At 52.3% G+C, this 17,321-nt stretch overlaps 1 protein-coding gene across 1 annotated transcript in view; it reads left to right on the top strand.

Annotated features, from left to right (window-relative positions):
• The window catches only part of ITFG1 (integrin alpha FG-GAP repeat containing 1), a 75,175-nt gene that overhangs the window by 39,351 nt on the left and 18,503 nt on the right, over window positions 1–17,321 (top strand). The window contains exons 9-12 of the mRNA XM_037066382.1: window positions 6,447–6,541; window positions 8,890–9,056; window positions 15,362–15,512; window positions 16,958–17,066. Coding sequence (XP_036922277.1) covers window positions 6,447–6,541; window positions 8,890–9,056; window positions 15,362–15,512; window positions 16,958–17,066 — 522 coding nt within the window. The remainder of the gene's footprint in view (window positions 1–6,446; window positions 6,542–8,889; window positions 9,057–15,361; window positions 15,513–16,957; window positions 17,067–17,321) is intronic.

Below are 17,321 nucleotides of genomic sequence, written 5' to 3' on the forward strand. Positions count from 1 at the left end.
TGTTGATGAATATTAATATGTACAAAATACGCGTTTTCCTGTACATTTGGATAAGTCTGAGAATTGCATCTTGCCCTTTACCTCCCACCCTCCTCCTTCCGTTGAACCAAGTCGAGGGGGGTGGCTGACAGGCGGGGAGGCAGCATGATCCCAGAAACGGACCGTTCATCACGCTGGAATGAGCAGACGCTGCAGCTCACGGGCTGAGCCCTTCCAGAACTGCGGGCTTGGACGGCTCCCAGCTCATTTGGGTTGTCTAGGAACAGAAGTTTTCTACAGCTATGATGAAGTTTTTAGCTCCTAACATAAAATATTAAAAGATATTTTTAAAATCTGCTTTAAAAATAGGCCATGCTGGTATATCCAAAATGATGTGGGTAGCATGGTTCGAAATTACTTCGGGATTCTTTAGCAGATAAAGAAAGGAAATAACCGCAGTCACACACTGCTGAACGGCAGGGGTGTGTTCTGGGAAGTGGCGGTCAGGTGATGGCGGCGTTATGCGGACGCGTAGGCTGCCCGGGCCGGCGCGGCGTGCGGCCTGACTCCTGTGGAACTGCAGCACGATGGGGAATACATGTGCATCTCAGCCTTTGTAAGCACCATATAAAAAATGAAGAAAGTGCTCCGTGTAGGGTGTTTACCGCGAGTGGAGCCTGCAGGACTGGAGGTGGCTCTGGGCGAGTGAGGATGCGTGGACACAAAGGCCCGTGGTCACAGCGCACGGCCGTAGACTTCGCAAACGCTGTGCACTTCGGCACCGCGGAATCCGTGAAGTAACAAGATCAAATTGAGCACGAGAGGAAACGAGGCAGTCGGGGGATGTGGCGAACACATGGCGTGCGAGGCAGCTGCTGGCGTTCACACGGGGGCACAGTGGGCTCTGTCTTTACGTGAGTAGGACGCCCTGAACCTGCGGTGGGAAGTGCAGCGTAGTGAACGCGTGAGCCGGCAGCACGGCTGCGTATAACCGAGCGCAGGGTGCTGTGGGGACTGCACGTGCTGCGCGTCCGCAACTGGCGGCGTGGTCGGTCTGTCCACAAACCCGTGTTGCGTGGCGCTGTGACGTTGTTGCGGCTGCCACGTCACTCGGTGGTAGGTCTTTCCAGCTCCCTTTCATCTTGCAGGGTAGTCATGCACAGGGCTTGTCGTTGTCGACCAAACGTCGTTGACCAAACGTCATTATGTGACGAGGGACTGTGTTCAAACTAATGATATGTTATTTCCTTTATAAGACAAAGAAATACTTTCCCAGAAATCAGCCAAATAAAACCACAGAGCCCCGGCCTCGGTTGAAGCATCTACCAGTTGGAGAACCCGTAGATCGAAGGGTCACAGCTTTGCCTCCGGTCAGGGCCCTGGTTCGCCTCCAGTTGTGGATTCGGTCCCTGGTTGGCGTTTCTCTCTCACGTGGCTCTCCCTCTCTCCCCCTCCCTCTGCCTCCCCCTCCCCTACCTCTCTAAAAGCAATGAAAAAACGTCCTCCGGTGAGGGTAAAAATAAAGTGACTCCGTAGAATGTTACAGAACCAATGAAAATGATGACCGCGAAGATTCTGTTAGAGAACAGAGCGGAACAAGACGGTGCCCAGTGTAATCACCCTTTTAAAAGATGGACAAAAAGAAATATATCGAAATCATAATGGCCGTGTTAAAGTAGGGTGACAGGTTAGTTCCTGTTTTCCAGACTTTCTGTTACGTGTTCCGATTGTTTTAAATATTAATTTCATAATGAAAAAGTCAAGTAGAAAAGACCAGTAGTTAATAATGGCCAGAAAGAAACCAAAGTGTGTCCTTAAAGCATTGTTGGGTTTTTTGTCACACTGCTTCTGAGTCTTACCCTCGATTCACTCCTCCGAGCTCCCTGACCCCTCCTCTTGAGAAGGTCACGCACCTGCACCCCAGCTCTCACGGGGGCATCGGACCCCTCTTGTGGCTAAGAGGGTGCGCTGCCTGCGTGGAAGGCAGCCAGGGTCTTTGAGGTGAGGGCTTTGCCTTTAGGAAATTTGCGGCCTAGGTAGGAAGACAAAAGACAAACGTGAAAAAAGCAGCAGGATAAAGGCACAAGTAGCTGCTGCCGTACAGGGCACACCAGAGTGCACCCCACGGTTGTATGTGTACATGCACCCCACGGTTGGTGCCTCGAACAAGGCGCCGGGCAGGGACTCCAGTCCAGGCTGAGTGGGAGCAGGGCTCGCGGCGGGGGCGGGGTTTGGCTGGGCTGCAGAGGCAGTCCGAGGCCTGGCTCATGTAGATGGGGGTGTGACCGAGGGGAGTGGGTAAGCCAGTCCGGCTCAAGCAGAGTGTCTGTAAAAGTGTGGAAAAGTGAAAGTGGACCGTGGACACATGGGGTGACTGAGTCAGTTGCAGAGGGGCCAAGTGCTGCTCTCCTTCCGTGGCAGCAGCTGGGACGCTCTTTGTTAGAGTCTTCAGATCAGCTGTAGAGAGTGCGGTGGGGCAGAGTCTTCCTGTCCCGTGGGTTCCGCAGAGACCAGTGTTTCCTGCGCATGGAGTGGGGACTCGGGGGAAGGTTATTTGAACTCTAAGATGCCTGAGGCTTTTTATATCCGAAGAGAGGCAGATTTAGACTGCTTTAACGTGCAGATCTCAAAGACACCTTAGACAGGGCTCGCTGGCCGTCCCTGAGCTGGAAGTGGCTGCTGCTGGTGCTGCTGGGGCCTGGGCCCCGCCTCCTGCGGGCGTCTGCAGCCCCCGGGTGCCCTCCGCAGGTCGGCGGGCATCTTCCGGGAACACACTGCGTGGATTCCCCTTTTAAACTGTGTATCGAGTCTTTTCCCAGGTAGGTCAGAATGTCAAATTCTAGAATTTCTACAAATTAGGTGCTATGTCTTTATTAAATTACAGAGGACCGAAAAGTCAAGAAGAATAAGGTGCATTTTTTTTCTATTAAAGGAAAAATGACACACAACCAGACTTAGAGTAAACATGTTTTAATCTCGTATCTAATACCAGATGTACTGGAAATCAGTGAGAAGCTACAGCACTGAGGACAGAAACCCTAGCAGGACGTCAGCGGTTTCTGCAGGTGGAATCACACTGTGTCCCTCGTAACACATACACTTACCGGTCGCAGTCTGCTGACACCTGTGTAGATATGCCTTCAAGTCCCTGGTTGATGTAGATCTACCGATCTACATTGGTAAGATGTAGATCCCCACCATCGGGGGATCCCGCTTCATTCTCCAAGTGGGGTGGGGGGGCTGCCTGTTGGTGAAGCCTGGGAATCCATCAGGCAGTCCCCTGCACCACCCTATAGAAAGCAAAGGCTCTAGTGGAAAGAGACGCTGTTGTCCTTTCATGACCGTGATTCACATATTGGAAAATATCGAACCCCTTAAGGGTGGTGTTTCGGGTGGTCGAGAGCAAAGCTTGCTCCATGCGATTTCATTCTTGGGTGTGTTTGGAAGCTTTGGGGAGACTTGCTAAGAGGACGTGCGGCCAACCCAGTTGAGGCCGGGGGACTGAGCCAGGGTCTCCCCGGGGGTGGAGGGCAGCAGTCGTATCCAGGCTGGACTGCGGGTGAAGCTGGCAGGACTTGCGGCGGAGTGGCCGTTGTGGGGAGAGGAGGAGCAGTGAGGACGGCTTCTAGGTGTGGGGCTGGAGCCACTGTCCACAGGGCGGCCCCTTCCCAGGGGTGGGGGTGGGGCAGGAAGCGAGCTTTGCAGTCCGCTGGTGGTTCTGTTTTGGACGGGTCAGCTTTGAGGGGTCTGTTAGACACCAAACCCAGGTACTAGTGGGGAACAGGCTCTGGAGAGACAGGGTTCGACCTCAGCACGGCCCTGTTTCAATGCCTTCAGAGGATGGATAACGAGTGGGGGAGTGTGGGCCTCACAGTGTCCCCGCTTCCCAACACTGTCAGTGGCCCTGCACTGCAGCCCACTGGCCTCTTAGGTATTCCTCCCACAGGCCAGGTGCAAAGGGCCCCACCCCCACCCCAGGTCTTTGCCTTTGTTCATTCCTCTGCTTAGTGCTCTTCCTCCAGTGTTCCTCGGGGCTCACTCCCTCACCCTCTTCTCGTCTTGCTAAAATTGCTTCCTTCTCCAGGAAGCCTTCCCTGACTGCTCTGTTTAAAGTGGGCACCCCGGCCCAGCACTCGGACCTCTTTCCCCCTTCGTTTTCCTCCACGGCAGCGGTCAGGGCCCATGCCAGGGAGGCACCCTCTCCAGACCCCACCCCACGGCTGTGTCTGGTTCCCTGCTGCAGCCCAGACCTGCGGCGGCGGCGGCAGCCCCATTGTAGACACTCGGTGGATGATTCTGAACGAATAATTAAATGAAAAGCTTCCTACTTAATTTAACTAATTGGTTTTTTAAGACTGGAGCCCAAATCTAGGACATGTCTTAAGTATCTTCAACCATAATTCTCAGACAAAACTTTTGAATGTCATTCACATGATAAGGACTGATCTAACATTGATTTTCCTCGTTTTGATTGAAGTAAAATTGCTGTCAATGTCTAAAACAGATTGGTGCTGATTTAGTGGGAGACATCCTAGGCCCGTAGAAACTGTGATTCTGAGTCTTTGTCTTTCCGGGCTCTAGTTCCTGAATTCTGAGAATGTGCATGACCCTGAGCACCTGTGACCTTTAGTACTCGAGCAGACCGCCACTGGCACGGCTTCCGAACACCCTTTTGGGTGGTTCCAGTGCCCACTTCGATCGAAGTAAAAGCAACCAGGCCCAACAGCTCTTGCTCCGACCTGCGGGACCGGTGTCCCCCTCAGCCCGCCCCACCCCACCAAAGGAAGATGAGACTGTTAGAAAGCCCAGCTAGAATGGAAGTGTTCTCTGTGCACACCTTGCCATGTGGCGCATGAAGGCAGGGTCGCCAGCCTCCGGGTCGTCTTCTCACGTGAGCCCAGCTCCTGCAAATGTCCTTCTCGTCCCTCGTCCCTGCGGTGATTGTGGGCAGCGGTTGCCACAGCAAAAGCCATCAGGGCCTGGGTTCCCCTGGAGCCCGTGAGGTGTCAGTCCTGGTGAGTCACACAGGCCAGGCGCAGTTCTGAGAAACCCCCTGGGTGCCTGCTGGGCCGTCCATTACCGGGTCAGCATTGTGCTTAGCGCTCACCGCTCTCGGGGAGGGTGTGTCACCGCCACTGGTGCTAATTATGTGGATCACAAGTAATTAAGCCGTGGAACTCGGTGGGAAAGTTCACCTGTCGTTTAGGTGAAAGGCATCTTGCTGAGGTCCGCTCCCATCGGCTGGACTCCCCCCCCCCTTCCCCGGGCCTGCGGTCCTCTTTTCCTGCGTACAGTGTTGGAGCCTCGGAACACTCACTGTGCTTCTGCGCCTCCACCTGCACCCGAAGGACGTGTCTTCGCCTTTGACCCTCCCACACCTTCCCCAGAGGAAGCGTGGCCTCGGCCTTGGCTGATCATTGCCCCCAGCCACGGCAAAGACGTCAGGGATGGAAGCAGTGCGCCTTGAGGCCCCACATTTAAAGCCTAGGTGACGGTTCCAGTGACGGTCCCTATAGGGATTTCGCTCGAGGACATCAAAATCTGTGCATGGCCCTCCCGTCGGGCACCGGGACAGTGGAAGGGAGGGGGCACTGAGGGGGGAGGGGCTGCCTCCGGGTCCCCTGTAGNCCCTCCCACACCTTCCCCAGAGGAGGCGTGGCCTTGGCCTTGGCTGATCAATGCCCCCAGCCACGGCAAAGACGTCAGGGATGGAAGCAGTGCGCCTTGAGGCCCCACATTTAAAGCCTAGGTGACGGTTCCAGTGACGGTCCCTATAGGGATTTCGCTCGAGGACATCAAAATCTGTGCATGGCCCTCCCGTCGGGCACCGGGACAGTGGAAGGGAGGGGGCACTGAGGGGGGAGGGGCTGCCTCCGGGTCCCCTGTAGCTTGTCCTAGGGACCTTTGCGGGCCTCGTGCAGCTTTTCAGAAACCTTGCAGCTGGGAATGACGTCTGGATCCCCTTCACTGGCTTCTTTATTGATAAAAACTGACGGCTGCTGTTTAGAAGCCAGGGGCTGAAGTTCATGCTTTACAAAAGACACTTAAAAATACATGTAAAGATAAATTATGTGTAAACACACATTTAAAATATGCCACATAATCATGGGTTACTCTCGACAGGCTTGTTTTTCTCCTGTGGCAGCAGTGATAATTATGTAAATAAGCCAAAAGCCGCATTTTTAAAAATTGATGATTTTAACAGAGCCTGAAATGGGGTCTTTTTTTCTAGCACTGGATAAATATTTAACCACAGAAAAGTGAGCAATTTAAAACAAGAAGCAGCCCAGGTAATAGGAAGCCAGGGCCAGAGTTGTCTTTTTAATTGAATCCCATTTACTGCAAAGCTACGCATCGCATTTTCCCGTCCCCAGACCGGTGTAAACCGAGGACAGACGGGAGATGGAGCCTGCGGTGCGAGACCGCTTGGCGTCGTGGCCGCTAATAGACTCGCGTTCCTTTGGCAGATGGAGACGGACACACGGATCACTTGCTCCCGGGCTGCGAGGACAAAAGCTGCCAGAAAAGCACCATCTACTTAGCAAGGTCTGGGACACAGCAGGTACGGCAGCTGGGCTTGAACGTGAACGGGCTTCCGTTCGTGAAAAATTCTCGGAGGTTAGAAAAGGTGTCTGAAGATCAGAACGGAGAAAGCAAAAATAAATTACCGAGCTCCTCACTTAGTGAACTTCATTCCAATCTACTTTTTTATTCGCTTATTGAGAGACAAGTGCTGTTAGAATCGTTTCTAGTGAAGAAAACCCGTTCTTGATCCCGTAATTAAATGACGTGATTGCGTTTTATCTGCTGGGAAAAGGTAAAGCACTATGACCCTGACAGGGTCGGGCGGGGTGTCGCCCCTGCGTGTTTGCAAGGCTGGCCTTGCTTCTCTCTGGGGTGTGAGCTCTACTCCGCTCCCTCCCGCCGACGTCCCCGCAGCTTGTAGGTGAGTGGTCCAGGGTCGGGGGGTCACAGCCCGGGACCGTCGGGAGAGACAGGCAGTGACATGGGGAGCCCCTCCGTGTTGATAGCGCCCGAAAGGGGAACTACCCTGTTCTCTTTTCTACTTGGGGCTGTGAAGGATAGAATAACACACCGGCTTTCGCAGCCATTACGAGTAGAGACACCGCGTTTTGTACTAAGACACTGAAGAAAACAAAACAAGTCTTTGTGGTCAACAGTGTGGTGATGGCCAGAGGGAAGCAGGGGGTAAACGGTGATGGAAGGAGCTTGGCTTTGGATGGTGAGCGCAAATACTGTAACACGGATGATGTATTTATAAATTGTACACCTGAAACCTATGTAATCTTACTGACCAGGGTCGCCCAGTAAATTTCGTAAAAATTTTATAAAAGAAAACAAGTCTTCCTATATTCAGCATTCTAAAAAACACGTAACTGTTACACTCCTAAGTTTTATTATCTTGAACTTTTCAAAACTCGGAAGCCCTGAAGCTGCTGGGCGTAACAGCCCTCACCATTGGCGCGCAGGCAGAGCAGACCCAGTGCGGACAGCCCGTCCTCGGGTGACAGGCCACAGGGGCGCAGCGTCAGAGGGCGCAGTCGCCTCTCGCGGGAAGGCAGCCCCACAGTCCCCTGGTGATCCGCAAGGACGCGGCATCAGTGAGGGGACGTCGTACTGTGCGGACCCTGACCTGACCCCACACAGGAACCCTGACCCTCGTTAACAAGTCCCGGCCTCCTTGGGGGGGGGGGGGGCGCCTGGGGTTTCCTGTCTTCCAAAATGAAACTTTTTTTCCCAGTCAGGTGAAACATTAAAACATTTTAATGACATTTAGTATTTTTTTTTTGCTTTGCGAAAGATGGAAAAGCTGGTGAAAGATGTGGACAAGTTTCTCACAGCAGCTTTTTGCTTTGCGAAAGATGGAAAAGCTGGTGAAAGATGTGGACAAGTTTCTCACAGCAGCTTGTTCTTTGTAAACTTGTCCTTGTCACTGAGTTTCCTTGACTCCCGTGGTGAACCACGCCCAGAAGGGGGGGGGCCTGCGGCTGCTGTGTCCTTTGCAGGAAGCCATTTGTAATGTAGTTCACCTGCCCACAGGGAAAAGCCGTCTGGGGTGCGCTGGGCCTGCCGCCAGCTGGGCCTGCTCTGTGCAGACATCTCCAGGTGACATACCCATGTCCCCACTCTTAGCTGTGGCACTGCTACAATTTTAGTGGCATTTGTCCACACGTTAGACTTCAGCGCCCATTGGGTTATTAAAAGGGAAGACTTGGGCATTTGGGAGAGAGAAGGATTTCCAAAAGCTTCCTTCAAAATCAACCTGTTCTCTCTGTTCTCTTCATTGTAATGAACACAGAAATAAAGAGTTTACTGAGATTGTAGCTTCTGGCCCTTTTGGTGACGAGGCCCACTCTCCTGGGCAGTGGCGGAGCCACTGCCTGGCTCCAGGGTGAGGGAGCCAGGTGTGACAGGCACAGCCCGAGGGCCAGGTGCTGCCCTCAGAACTTGGCCGCGTTCTGCTGCTCCTCAACTGGTCCCCTGAAGGGACAGCAGCGGCAGAAACTACAGTTTGCTCTAATATTAAAAAATAGTGAGTGATTCGAGGTCATATTTCCAGTAAACACGGATTTTCAAGTGGGCAGTCCAGCCGCGTCATTGTTAACGTCACGTGGACCCTAAAGTTCCGTGGTTCTGTGAAGTGCCTTCTAAGGCCCTACGTGCCAGTTCGGAGGGAGACCCCTGGCGATCATTTTGACAGGGGACCTTTTCCTTCCAGGGTATCAGTTACCCATTCCTCAAATAAATGGTAACCCCTGCCACATTGTAGGGTGAAGAACTTCGGAAAGATGATTTTTATCTTGAGGACTTTAATGGATTGCTTGTTTTGCCAATGCTGAACTCTTTCTGAAATAACTGTAAAGTCTCCTCGTCTGCTCCTGTTCGCAGTGGGTTCCAGTCTTGCAGGACTTCAGCAACAAGGGCGCGCTCTGGGGCTTTGTGCCGCCGGAGCAGGAGCAGCAGCCGATGGAGATCCCCATCACCCTTCACATCGGCGACTACAACATGGACGGCTACCCGGACGCCCTGGCCATACTGAGGAACACGTCCGGGAGGTAGGGAGTCGCAGCGGGCGGGGCGCGGTGGGGAGCCGGCGTCACGACGGCGTCTGTGCCAGAACAGCAGCTGCGCCAGGCGCGCTCTTAGGGAGGAACATGCTCGGACCCGTGTCCGTGCGAGGTCCCTGCCTCCTCCCAGCTGCCTAGGATGCCTGCTCAGTTTATCTTCTACAGGACAAAAGTGAATATCTACTATAGAGTAAAAAACCTGTTTGTTATTCAACAAAATTCGTCTTTAAAAGGTCAAACGTTTTGCTCAGTAAATGACCCCTTACTATTTTGGCTGTTTTTTGGGCCCGTTCCATTTTGAGACTGAAGATCATGATGGTTGAAAGCTGAGACCGGGCCTCATCCCAGCGCAGCTGCTTGCCACAGGCGTGCAAGGCGGCCTGGTGGTGTGAGCGTGCGCAGGCGGCCTGGACTCCTCACCCGTGCAGTGGGAGGAGGGGGTGGACCGCTGCCGTGGGGCGGGGTGAAAAGTGAGGCGGCAGGGGACAAAGCAGTCACATTGCTAAAGGGGCCTGAACAGACCTATTACCGGGAACAAAATTGAGTCAGTAATCAGAAAACTTCCCCAAACCAAAGTCAGGATCCAACAGCTTCCAGGCGAGTTCTGCCAAACATTCAAAGAAGGATTAACACCTGTTCTGGTCAACCTTGCCTGGGAGTTGAAGGGGAGGAGTTGCTCCCTAACTCACTCCACGGGGCCCACATCACCCTGATGCCAGAACCAGGGACAGGAGGTCCCAGGCTGGTATCTCCTATGAACACAGACACAAAAATCCTCAGTAAAACATCAGCAAAACAGGTTCAGCAGTGCATTAAAAAACCATATACCGTGGTCAAGTGGAATTTATTCCAGGGATGCAAGGATGGTTTAACATCCACAAATGAAACAGTGTGACATCCCATAAATGGAATGAAGGATGAAAATCATATGATCATCTCAGTCGGTGCCAAAAAACCATTTGAAAAAATTCAGCATCCACTTACGATAAAACCTCTTGACAGAGGGGTGTGGAAGGAGCGTACCTCGACGAAGTGAAGTCCCACACGCACAGCGGATGACACACTCAGTGGTGAACGGCTGGAAGCTTTTCCTCTGAGACGAAGAACAAGACACGCAGGCCCGTCAACTCTCACCATCCTGTCAACATAGTGTGGGGTCTGAGCCACAGTGATCACGGGGAAAAGAAAGAAAGGCCATCAGGTAGGACAGGGACAAGTAAAATCATCACTGTTTGCAGACGATATGGCACTATGTACAGAAAACTCTATAAATTCCACCAAAAAACTGTTAGAGGTAATTAATTAATTCAGTAAAGTTTCAGGATACAAAGTCAATATATAAAAATCTGTTGTGTTTCTATACACTAATAATGAGCTACCAGAACGAGAAATTAAATAACAGTCCCACTTAATTTAAATATCTAGGAATAAATTTAACCAAGGAGGCGAGAGGCAAGAGACCTGCACCTTGGAAACTAGAAGGCAAATTTAACCAAGGAGGCGAGAGGCAAGAGACCTGCACCTTGGAAACTAGAAGGCGTTGGTGAAAGAAACTGAAGAACACAGATGAATACGGAGGGTACGCCATTGTCCTGGAGAGGAAGCACTGACCCTGTTACGATGCGCCAAAGTGCTTTGCGGGTTCGGTGTGGTCCCTGTCCAAACGCCAGAGGCATTCTCCACAGAACTAGAACGAGCGATCCTGAAATGTGTATCGAACCGAGAGAGATGGTAGGGACGTCAGGAAACGGATGGAGGAGGACACTCGAATAAGTGTTTGGTGTCAAGTCAAAGCAGACTTCTTCCTCTGTGTCACTTGCAAACTCCTGGTGCACTGTTAGGTCATGCATTACCCTCACGGGCTCTCCCTGGTCACGGGCAGCTCTGCGCTTGGACCGGGGCCCGAGTTCCCGCCCACATCGGAGGCTGGAGTGAACGTGCTTGCCCGCCACCCCGCCGTCTCCTTGCCGCATCGGGAGTGTGGACGGCGTGGTCTCCAAGCCAGGGTGTCGCTGCTGTGTGTGTCTCCACTGTCGTGCTAATTTTTCAGAGCCCATGGGTTTCACACTGTGGCCCGTCTGAACTGGGCAGTCGCATTTCAGTCGCTCAGTGGCCACATGTGGGCTGGGGGCTGCCATGTTGGGCAGCAGGGTCACACCAAGTCCTCATTCTTCGCAGCCTGAGAGTTCAAATTCACAGTCACAAAGCCAGTTTGACTCATGACTGCCATTTAAGACAGCATGTTAACCTTGCCATGTCTGGGCTCCTCTTTGAGCTTTCGGACACTGTGCTTATTGTGGGTCTAGCTCTGTATTTAACATTTGTAACTGGGAATTAAGAGTAAGTGAACTCGGTTTCTGGTCAAGCCAGCAAACTGATCTAATGTAGTCGTGTCCCTTGTGGGGTGTGTAGCCAAACTGGCTATGTAACCCAGCGTGTGTTGGTGTCATTAGTGCAAGCCGCCGCAGTGCAAATGCCGGCCCCTGGTGCTCAGCAGCGTCTGCGCGTGTGGCACAGACTGCAGGGAGCCTGCACAACCGCGTCTGTTCTGTTCTGACGTGAGGGGTGTCCGAGGGGAGTGGAGACAGGTCACCATGTGCGCAGTCTGGGCTCCATTGACCCTGTTTCAATAAGACTCATACAGCCCATGGCCAGAAAGGCGTTCTTCTGTGTTTTCTCATTAAAGCTTTAACTTTCTTCTTTTCACGTCATCTTACGCTCCAGCCAGCCCGTATTCTGTGTGGCACCACACGCATCTGTCTGACCTTCCCTGTGGACCGCAGGCTGGGCCGTATCAAGGGGCTGGCTGGTCTTGCCCACTGCTCACCTCCTGCGCCACCCCTGGCCACGCCCACCCCTGTGCCGTGGGCCGGCTGCGTGCCCTCAGCCTCCAGACCGGCTCTGCGTGGTGGCGACTCTCGTGGCTCTAACGGGAGTCTTGGCAGGTGCTAGAGAAAGCCTTCCTATGTCACCGTTTTCGTCAGAAACATCTTGTTTGTTTTGTCCCTATGTTCACCCACACAAATTTTAAAGTTAACTTTTCGTATTTGACAAAAAAGCTCTGTTGGCCCTTGAACTGATTTGATTACAGTATTGTATTTAAAGATTAATTCATGCAGAGCTGGCTTATTTGTGGTGTTGAATCTTTCAGTTCATAACATTTATTCCTGTTTTCAAAATATTCTCTGGCAATGTTTTGTCATTGTCTTCATCAAACTCCTGTGCACCTCTCGTTAGGTTGCTGCTGGGTCACGGGCTCCACGGTCACTACCAGTGAGACCCCTTGCTGTCTGTTTTCTCGGGGTCACTATTGGTAGGCGAGATTGCGGGCTTTGGTACCAGGGTCTCGCATTCGCTCCTCTCGTTTCAGCCTCTCACTCTGAGAGCTTGCAGCTTCTCCTGTGTGTCTCGGGCATACAGTCCCTTCATTTGGAAACAAGGATGGTGAGATCGCTTGTCACACGGCTGTTCTCTGTTCCCTTCTCCAGTCCCACCGCGAGGGCCAGACGTGCATCGTCGTGGTGACGCTGTTGCCTGGCATCACTGACGTGTCCGTGACTGCACGTTATGGTTCTGTTCAGAAGAGTAGTTTGTTTTAATGTGTGACAGAAGCTGGCATGACTTATTAGAGTGCAAATATGGCATTCTGTGATTTAATAGAACATATATTTGCCTAACAAACACAAATCATAGCAATTCAGAAAGTACAAATAAAACAATAAATTGAAATCATCCGTAAGCACATCACCCAGAGATGATCAGTGTCTGTGTTTTGGTATTTGGCAGAATCTCAGTTCAGGCTTTAAAATCAGTCTAAAAATGGCACAGTTGCTCTTAAAAGTCCATTCGATCATATATACAAAATAAATATATGCACACTTGTGCAATCTTCCCTGTCTGCACTGCGGAATGAAAAAGCAGCAGCTGCGTGAGAGTGCGGTTTCCTGGCCTCCTCACGGGCTGCTGCGCTGGCGAGCGGCCGAGGACGCTCGAGGGCCCCCTGGCCACGGGACGACTCGGGCCTCCCGCGCGTGGGCCTCCCGCGGCAGGCGCGAGATGGCCCTTCCTGCTGACGCGAGCGCCTGCGCCCGTGTAGGAAGGACCGTAGTTCACGAACCCTCATCTGGGTATTTACTTGCTAGCGTTTTTGTTTGGGCCCACAGGCAGCATTCAAACACGGCGTCTTCCGTGACACAAACACGGGGCGGAGGAGACGCAGGGAGAGGCCCGGGGCCCTCACACTCCGGGGACGCGCTTGGACTTCTTCATTCCAAGCCCCTTCAGGAGGCGGGCGGCCCTCGCCGACAAAACAGCAGAACAGCAGCTCCACGCGCGCTCAGGTGCCTGTGCGAGATTCAGCAAATGGTCTAGGAACTTCAAGGGAGACTTAACATAACAGGATCCTGAGGCAGGAAGTCCATGTTCGCCGAGGCTTTGAAACGCTGCTGCTCACAGGTCTTACAACCTAGTCCCCTCCCTTCTGAGTAAGTGGGGGTCGGAGACCAAGTGGCGCCCCGAAGCGGCAGGCGTCACCCCGCGGTCACCGTCTGCAGGCCGAGGCAGGGGCCCCGGTTGCCTGCACCCTGCTCTCTGGCCTTAGGTCAGTAGCTGGGTGTTCACACTGACTTCCCGGTGCTTCCGGCAGGGTGGTCTCGCCCTCTGCTGTCTCTTCTCAGTGTCCTTGACGACACAGTTGGGGCCGCGAGTCCCTGGCACGGGACACACGGCTTATTCGTGACGTTCACTGTAGATTCCGTGCTCCCAGCTGTGCCACGACTTGGCCGTTTCGTCCCGCCCCAGGCAGGGTGGGAAAGAGCGTCGGGCGATGAGCGTAAACCCTAAGTTGGGCGGCTTGGGGTCCCTGAGGCCCCGGAGACCCGACCAGGAAGTGAGTGATACTCATTTTAAAACATTAAAGCAACTTTGCCTCCCTGCAAAAACCCAGGTTGGTCATGATTTTTATCTTTTCTTACAACCGACGTCCTCACTCTGCAGGGCGCCGCGCTCGCTGAAACACGTCCGTTCCAGAGCCGTTTCCTCTCGGGACGCGGCTCCCTGATGACCGTGAGGCAGGGGCACGGTTCCAAGTTGCACGGGTTTTGGCGAACACCGTTGTGCGAAGCAAATTCTTATTTATTGCTGGGTTTGATCTGCTAGAATTTTGTTAACCTTTTTACATCGTGTTCGTGAGGAATGTTGTCTGCAGTTCCGGTAAGGTCTGATTTGGATGTGCAGGGGGACATCGTGGAATGAGTCGGGAGCATTTCTTCCGCCTGTGTTTTCTGAAGCGGTTGTGTAGCGTGTCATTTCCTGTCTAAGTAGTGGGCGTAATTCATCAGTGAAGCCATCTGGGCCTGGAGTTCGGCGGGGGGGGGGGGGGGTTGAAAGGACAATGTCAGTTGATCTAGTTCCTCTTGAGTGGACTTTGGTAGTTTATGACTTCCAAGGAATTTGTGTCATATAACTCATTTTATCGGCGCAAAGTTTTTGGTCACGTTCCCTTATTATTCTTTTAACGTCAGCAAAACATGTAGTAATGTTACTTCTCTCATTTCTGCTGTTTTTATTATGTGTTTTCTCTCTTTGTAGTGTTTTTAAAGGCCATTCTGGGTGAAGGTTTATCCATTTTAAAATTGTTTAAGGCAGAGAACCTGCTTTTGTTTTATTGATTTTCTGTGTTGTTTTTCCTGTTCTCTACACTATTGCTTTCCTCTGTTATTCTTTCCTTCCTTGTGCTTATTTCGTATTTTATTGGCTCCTCTGTTTCCAGTTTTTTAAGGGAGAAACTGAGGTCACCAGTGTGAGACCTCCTTTTTTAACCCGCTGTTGAGTGGTAGAAATTCCCCCGTAGATGCCACGTTATGACTGACATGCCACCCGTCCTGGGCCCCATCTGCACCTTAACTGCGCTCACGGTCCCTGTCATTTTCCCCTGGGATTCCCTCTTTTGCTTCCGTACTGTGTAGTGGCGTTTGCCTTCACGTCCACACTTCGGGGATTTTCCCTGTACCTCTGTTACTGCTTTCGTTCCCGTGCCGTGAGGTGTCATTGACGGAGCCTTGTTGAGTTGCACGATGTCATGAGTTCTGCCACTGTCTACAGTGACATACTCGCGCTGGTAAGGTCGCAGCCGTCCACTCACGTAACTACCGTTTGCTTGGTTTTGTTGTCACGGTGAGAACATCACAGCTCTGCTCCCCGGTGACCACAGGGACGCAGCACAGCGTTGTTCCTGCAGATGCACGATGCACACGGATGGCACACTGACCGCCTGCCTGTCCTCTGTCCCGCAGCAACCAGCAGGCCTTTCTGCTGGAGAACGTCCCTTGTACCAACGCGAGCTGCGAGGGTGCGCGTCGCATGTTTAAGGTCTATTGGGAGCTGATGGACCTGAGTCAAGTCCGAGACGCCGTGGTCGCCACCTTCTTTGACATTTACGAAGATGTGAGTTCCGAGCTCTCCTGGGAGGGAGTCCGAATGCTGCCCACCCCCATCTCTCTCTCCGTCTCTCCCCCTCTCCTTCTCTCTCTCCCTTTCTGCCCGCCCCCGCCACCCTGTTGGACCAGAAAATGCAGACGAGGTCAGGAAAGCAAACGCATGCATGGAAGAAAGCCCCCTCGGACATTAGATGGCAGTGGGGACAGATCCATTGCCACCCGTCTGATTAGCACAGTGAGACAGGAAAAGGCCTCCACCCCCTGCTGTGCTCATTTAAGCCACCAGAGAGCCAAGGCTGCAGGTGTGTGGGGCCCCAGGAGACGGAGGCACAGCCCACAGGGAGCAGATCCCTGAACTCCCTCAAGGTCACAAAGAGTGAGTCCAGCCCTGTCTCAGCTTCATGCGCCGGAGGCAGCTCCAGTGCCACAGGCTCTTGTGACTCTGTCTCCGGTGGCCAGTCCACCTCTCAGGCCCCCAGTTTCCTCCTTTTGAGTGTAAACAACCACTTTGCCACTCAGAAAAGTAGTCAGTTCTGGTATGAATGTGTTAAATCCCAGCGTTAATGTAGCCCAGTGCGCCCGTAGAACAGCAAAATTACTTTAAAAAGTTAAATGCCCACGAGGACCTTTCTGTCTCTCCATATTCCATCGGTGCTTTATTTTCCCATAAGCTGCTGATTCTCAATTATACAGTTACTGAGGTCCTTGTTTTCCTGTCTCTGTGCTATCAAATCTCATTCTGTTTCCCTTTTATTAGCCACTTTCAAGCCTAAAAATAACTGGCAAAAACATCCCATGGGTATTGACTACAAGTCAGTTTTTAATTTCCATACATAAACACATCCTAAATGAAATTTAAATGAATTAAATTTAAACTTGTTTTTAAATCTGGGAAATAAATTTGCTATGAAAGAATCAAATAATGAATATTCTTAATATAAGAAGGGTTTACATGCCGATATCAGTCACCAGAGACTCCCTCCCGAGAAGCAGAACGTGGCCAGTTGACAGAAGAAAGCCCGAGTGGCCAACACGAAAACCGCAGCAAGTGACCCGCCTCGTTAGGCGGCGGCACAGAAACTTCAGGGTGTGCGCCCTTCCCTCCGAAAACATTAGCGAAGCCTCTCTGTTCTCAGGGGAGATGGGGACAGGCAGAGGTCTCTGTGTCTCTGGGCCTGGAGATGACTCGGGAGTCCGGACTATGGGCTTTAAAAATTCATGCAGATGTGACAGGAAGGAAATATACCAGGATCTCTCCAGAGACTAAAATTACCAGTGTTTTTCGGTTTTTTGTATTTTGCTATTCAGGGCCTTCTATCTTTTGAGTAGTGTTTTTATTTTGAACACCAAGTTGCATAAGGAAGTCCGCATGCACACGGTGAGTGCGCCTGTGCGCACCCACCTCAGCTGGCCCGGCCCACCACACTCACCGTCTGTCTCTGTCCTTCCCAGGGCATCTTGGACATCCTGGTGCTCAGCAAAGGATCCGCAAAGAGTGACTTCGCCATCCACGCATTGAAAAATAACTTTGAAGCAGATGCTTACTTTGTTAAAGTCATTGGTGAGTGGTGCTTTATGTTTTATTATCGAGTATCAGCATTCCACTGTGTCTTCTCTCTGTCCATGCAAATGTCCTGAAGGAATGCTGCGCTCCTCGGTGACCTCTGGGCGGCTCTGCACATCGGGAACTGCTTCCGCACAGTGCCCGAGTCCTGTGCCCGCCTCTGCTCCAGCAGCGACTTCTTCCTCCTGGCCCGCGGCTGTGACCAGGGGCGCCCTTCGCGCTGAGTTTCCCAGGCCTGGTGCGCAGCTCGGG

This window comes from Sturnira hondurensis, unplaced genomic scaffold (genome assembly GCF_014824575.4).
Source record: "Sturnira hondurensis isolate 20B ecotype Veracruz unplaced genomic scaffold, ASM1482457v3 Scaffold0016617, whole genome shotgun sequence".
Taxonomy (NCBI): domain Eukaryota; kingdom Metazoa; phylum Chordata; class Mammalia; order Chiroptera; family Phyllostomidae; genus Sturnira; species Sturnira hondurensis.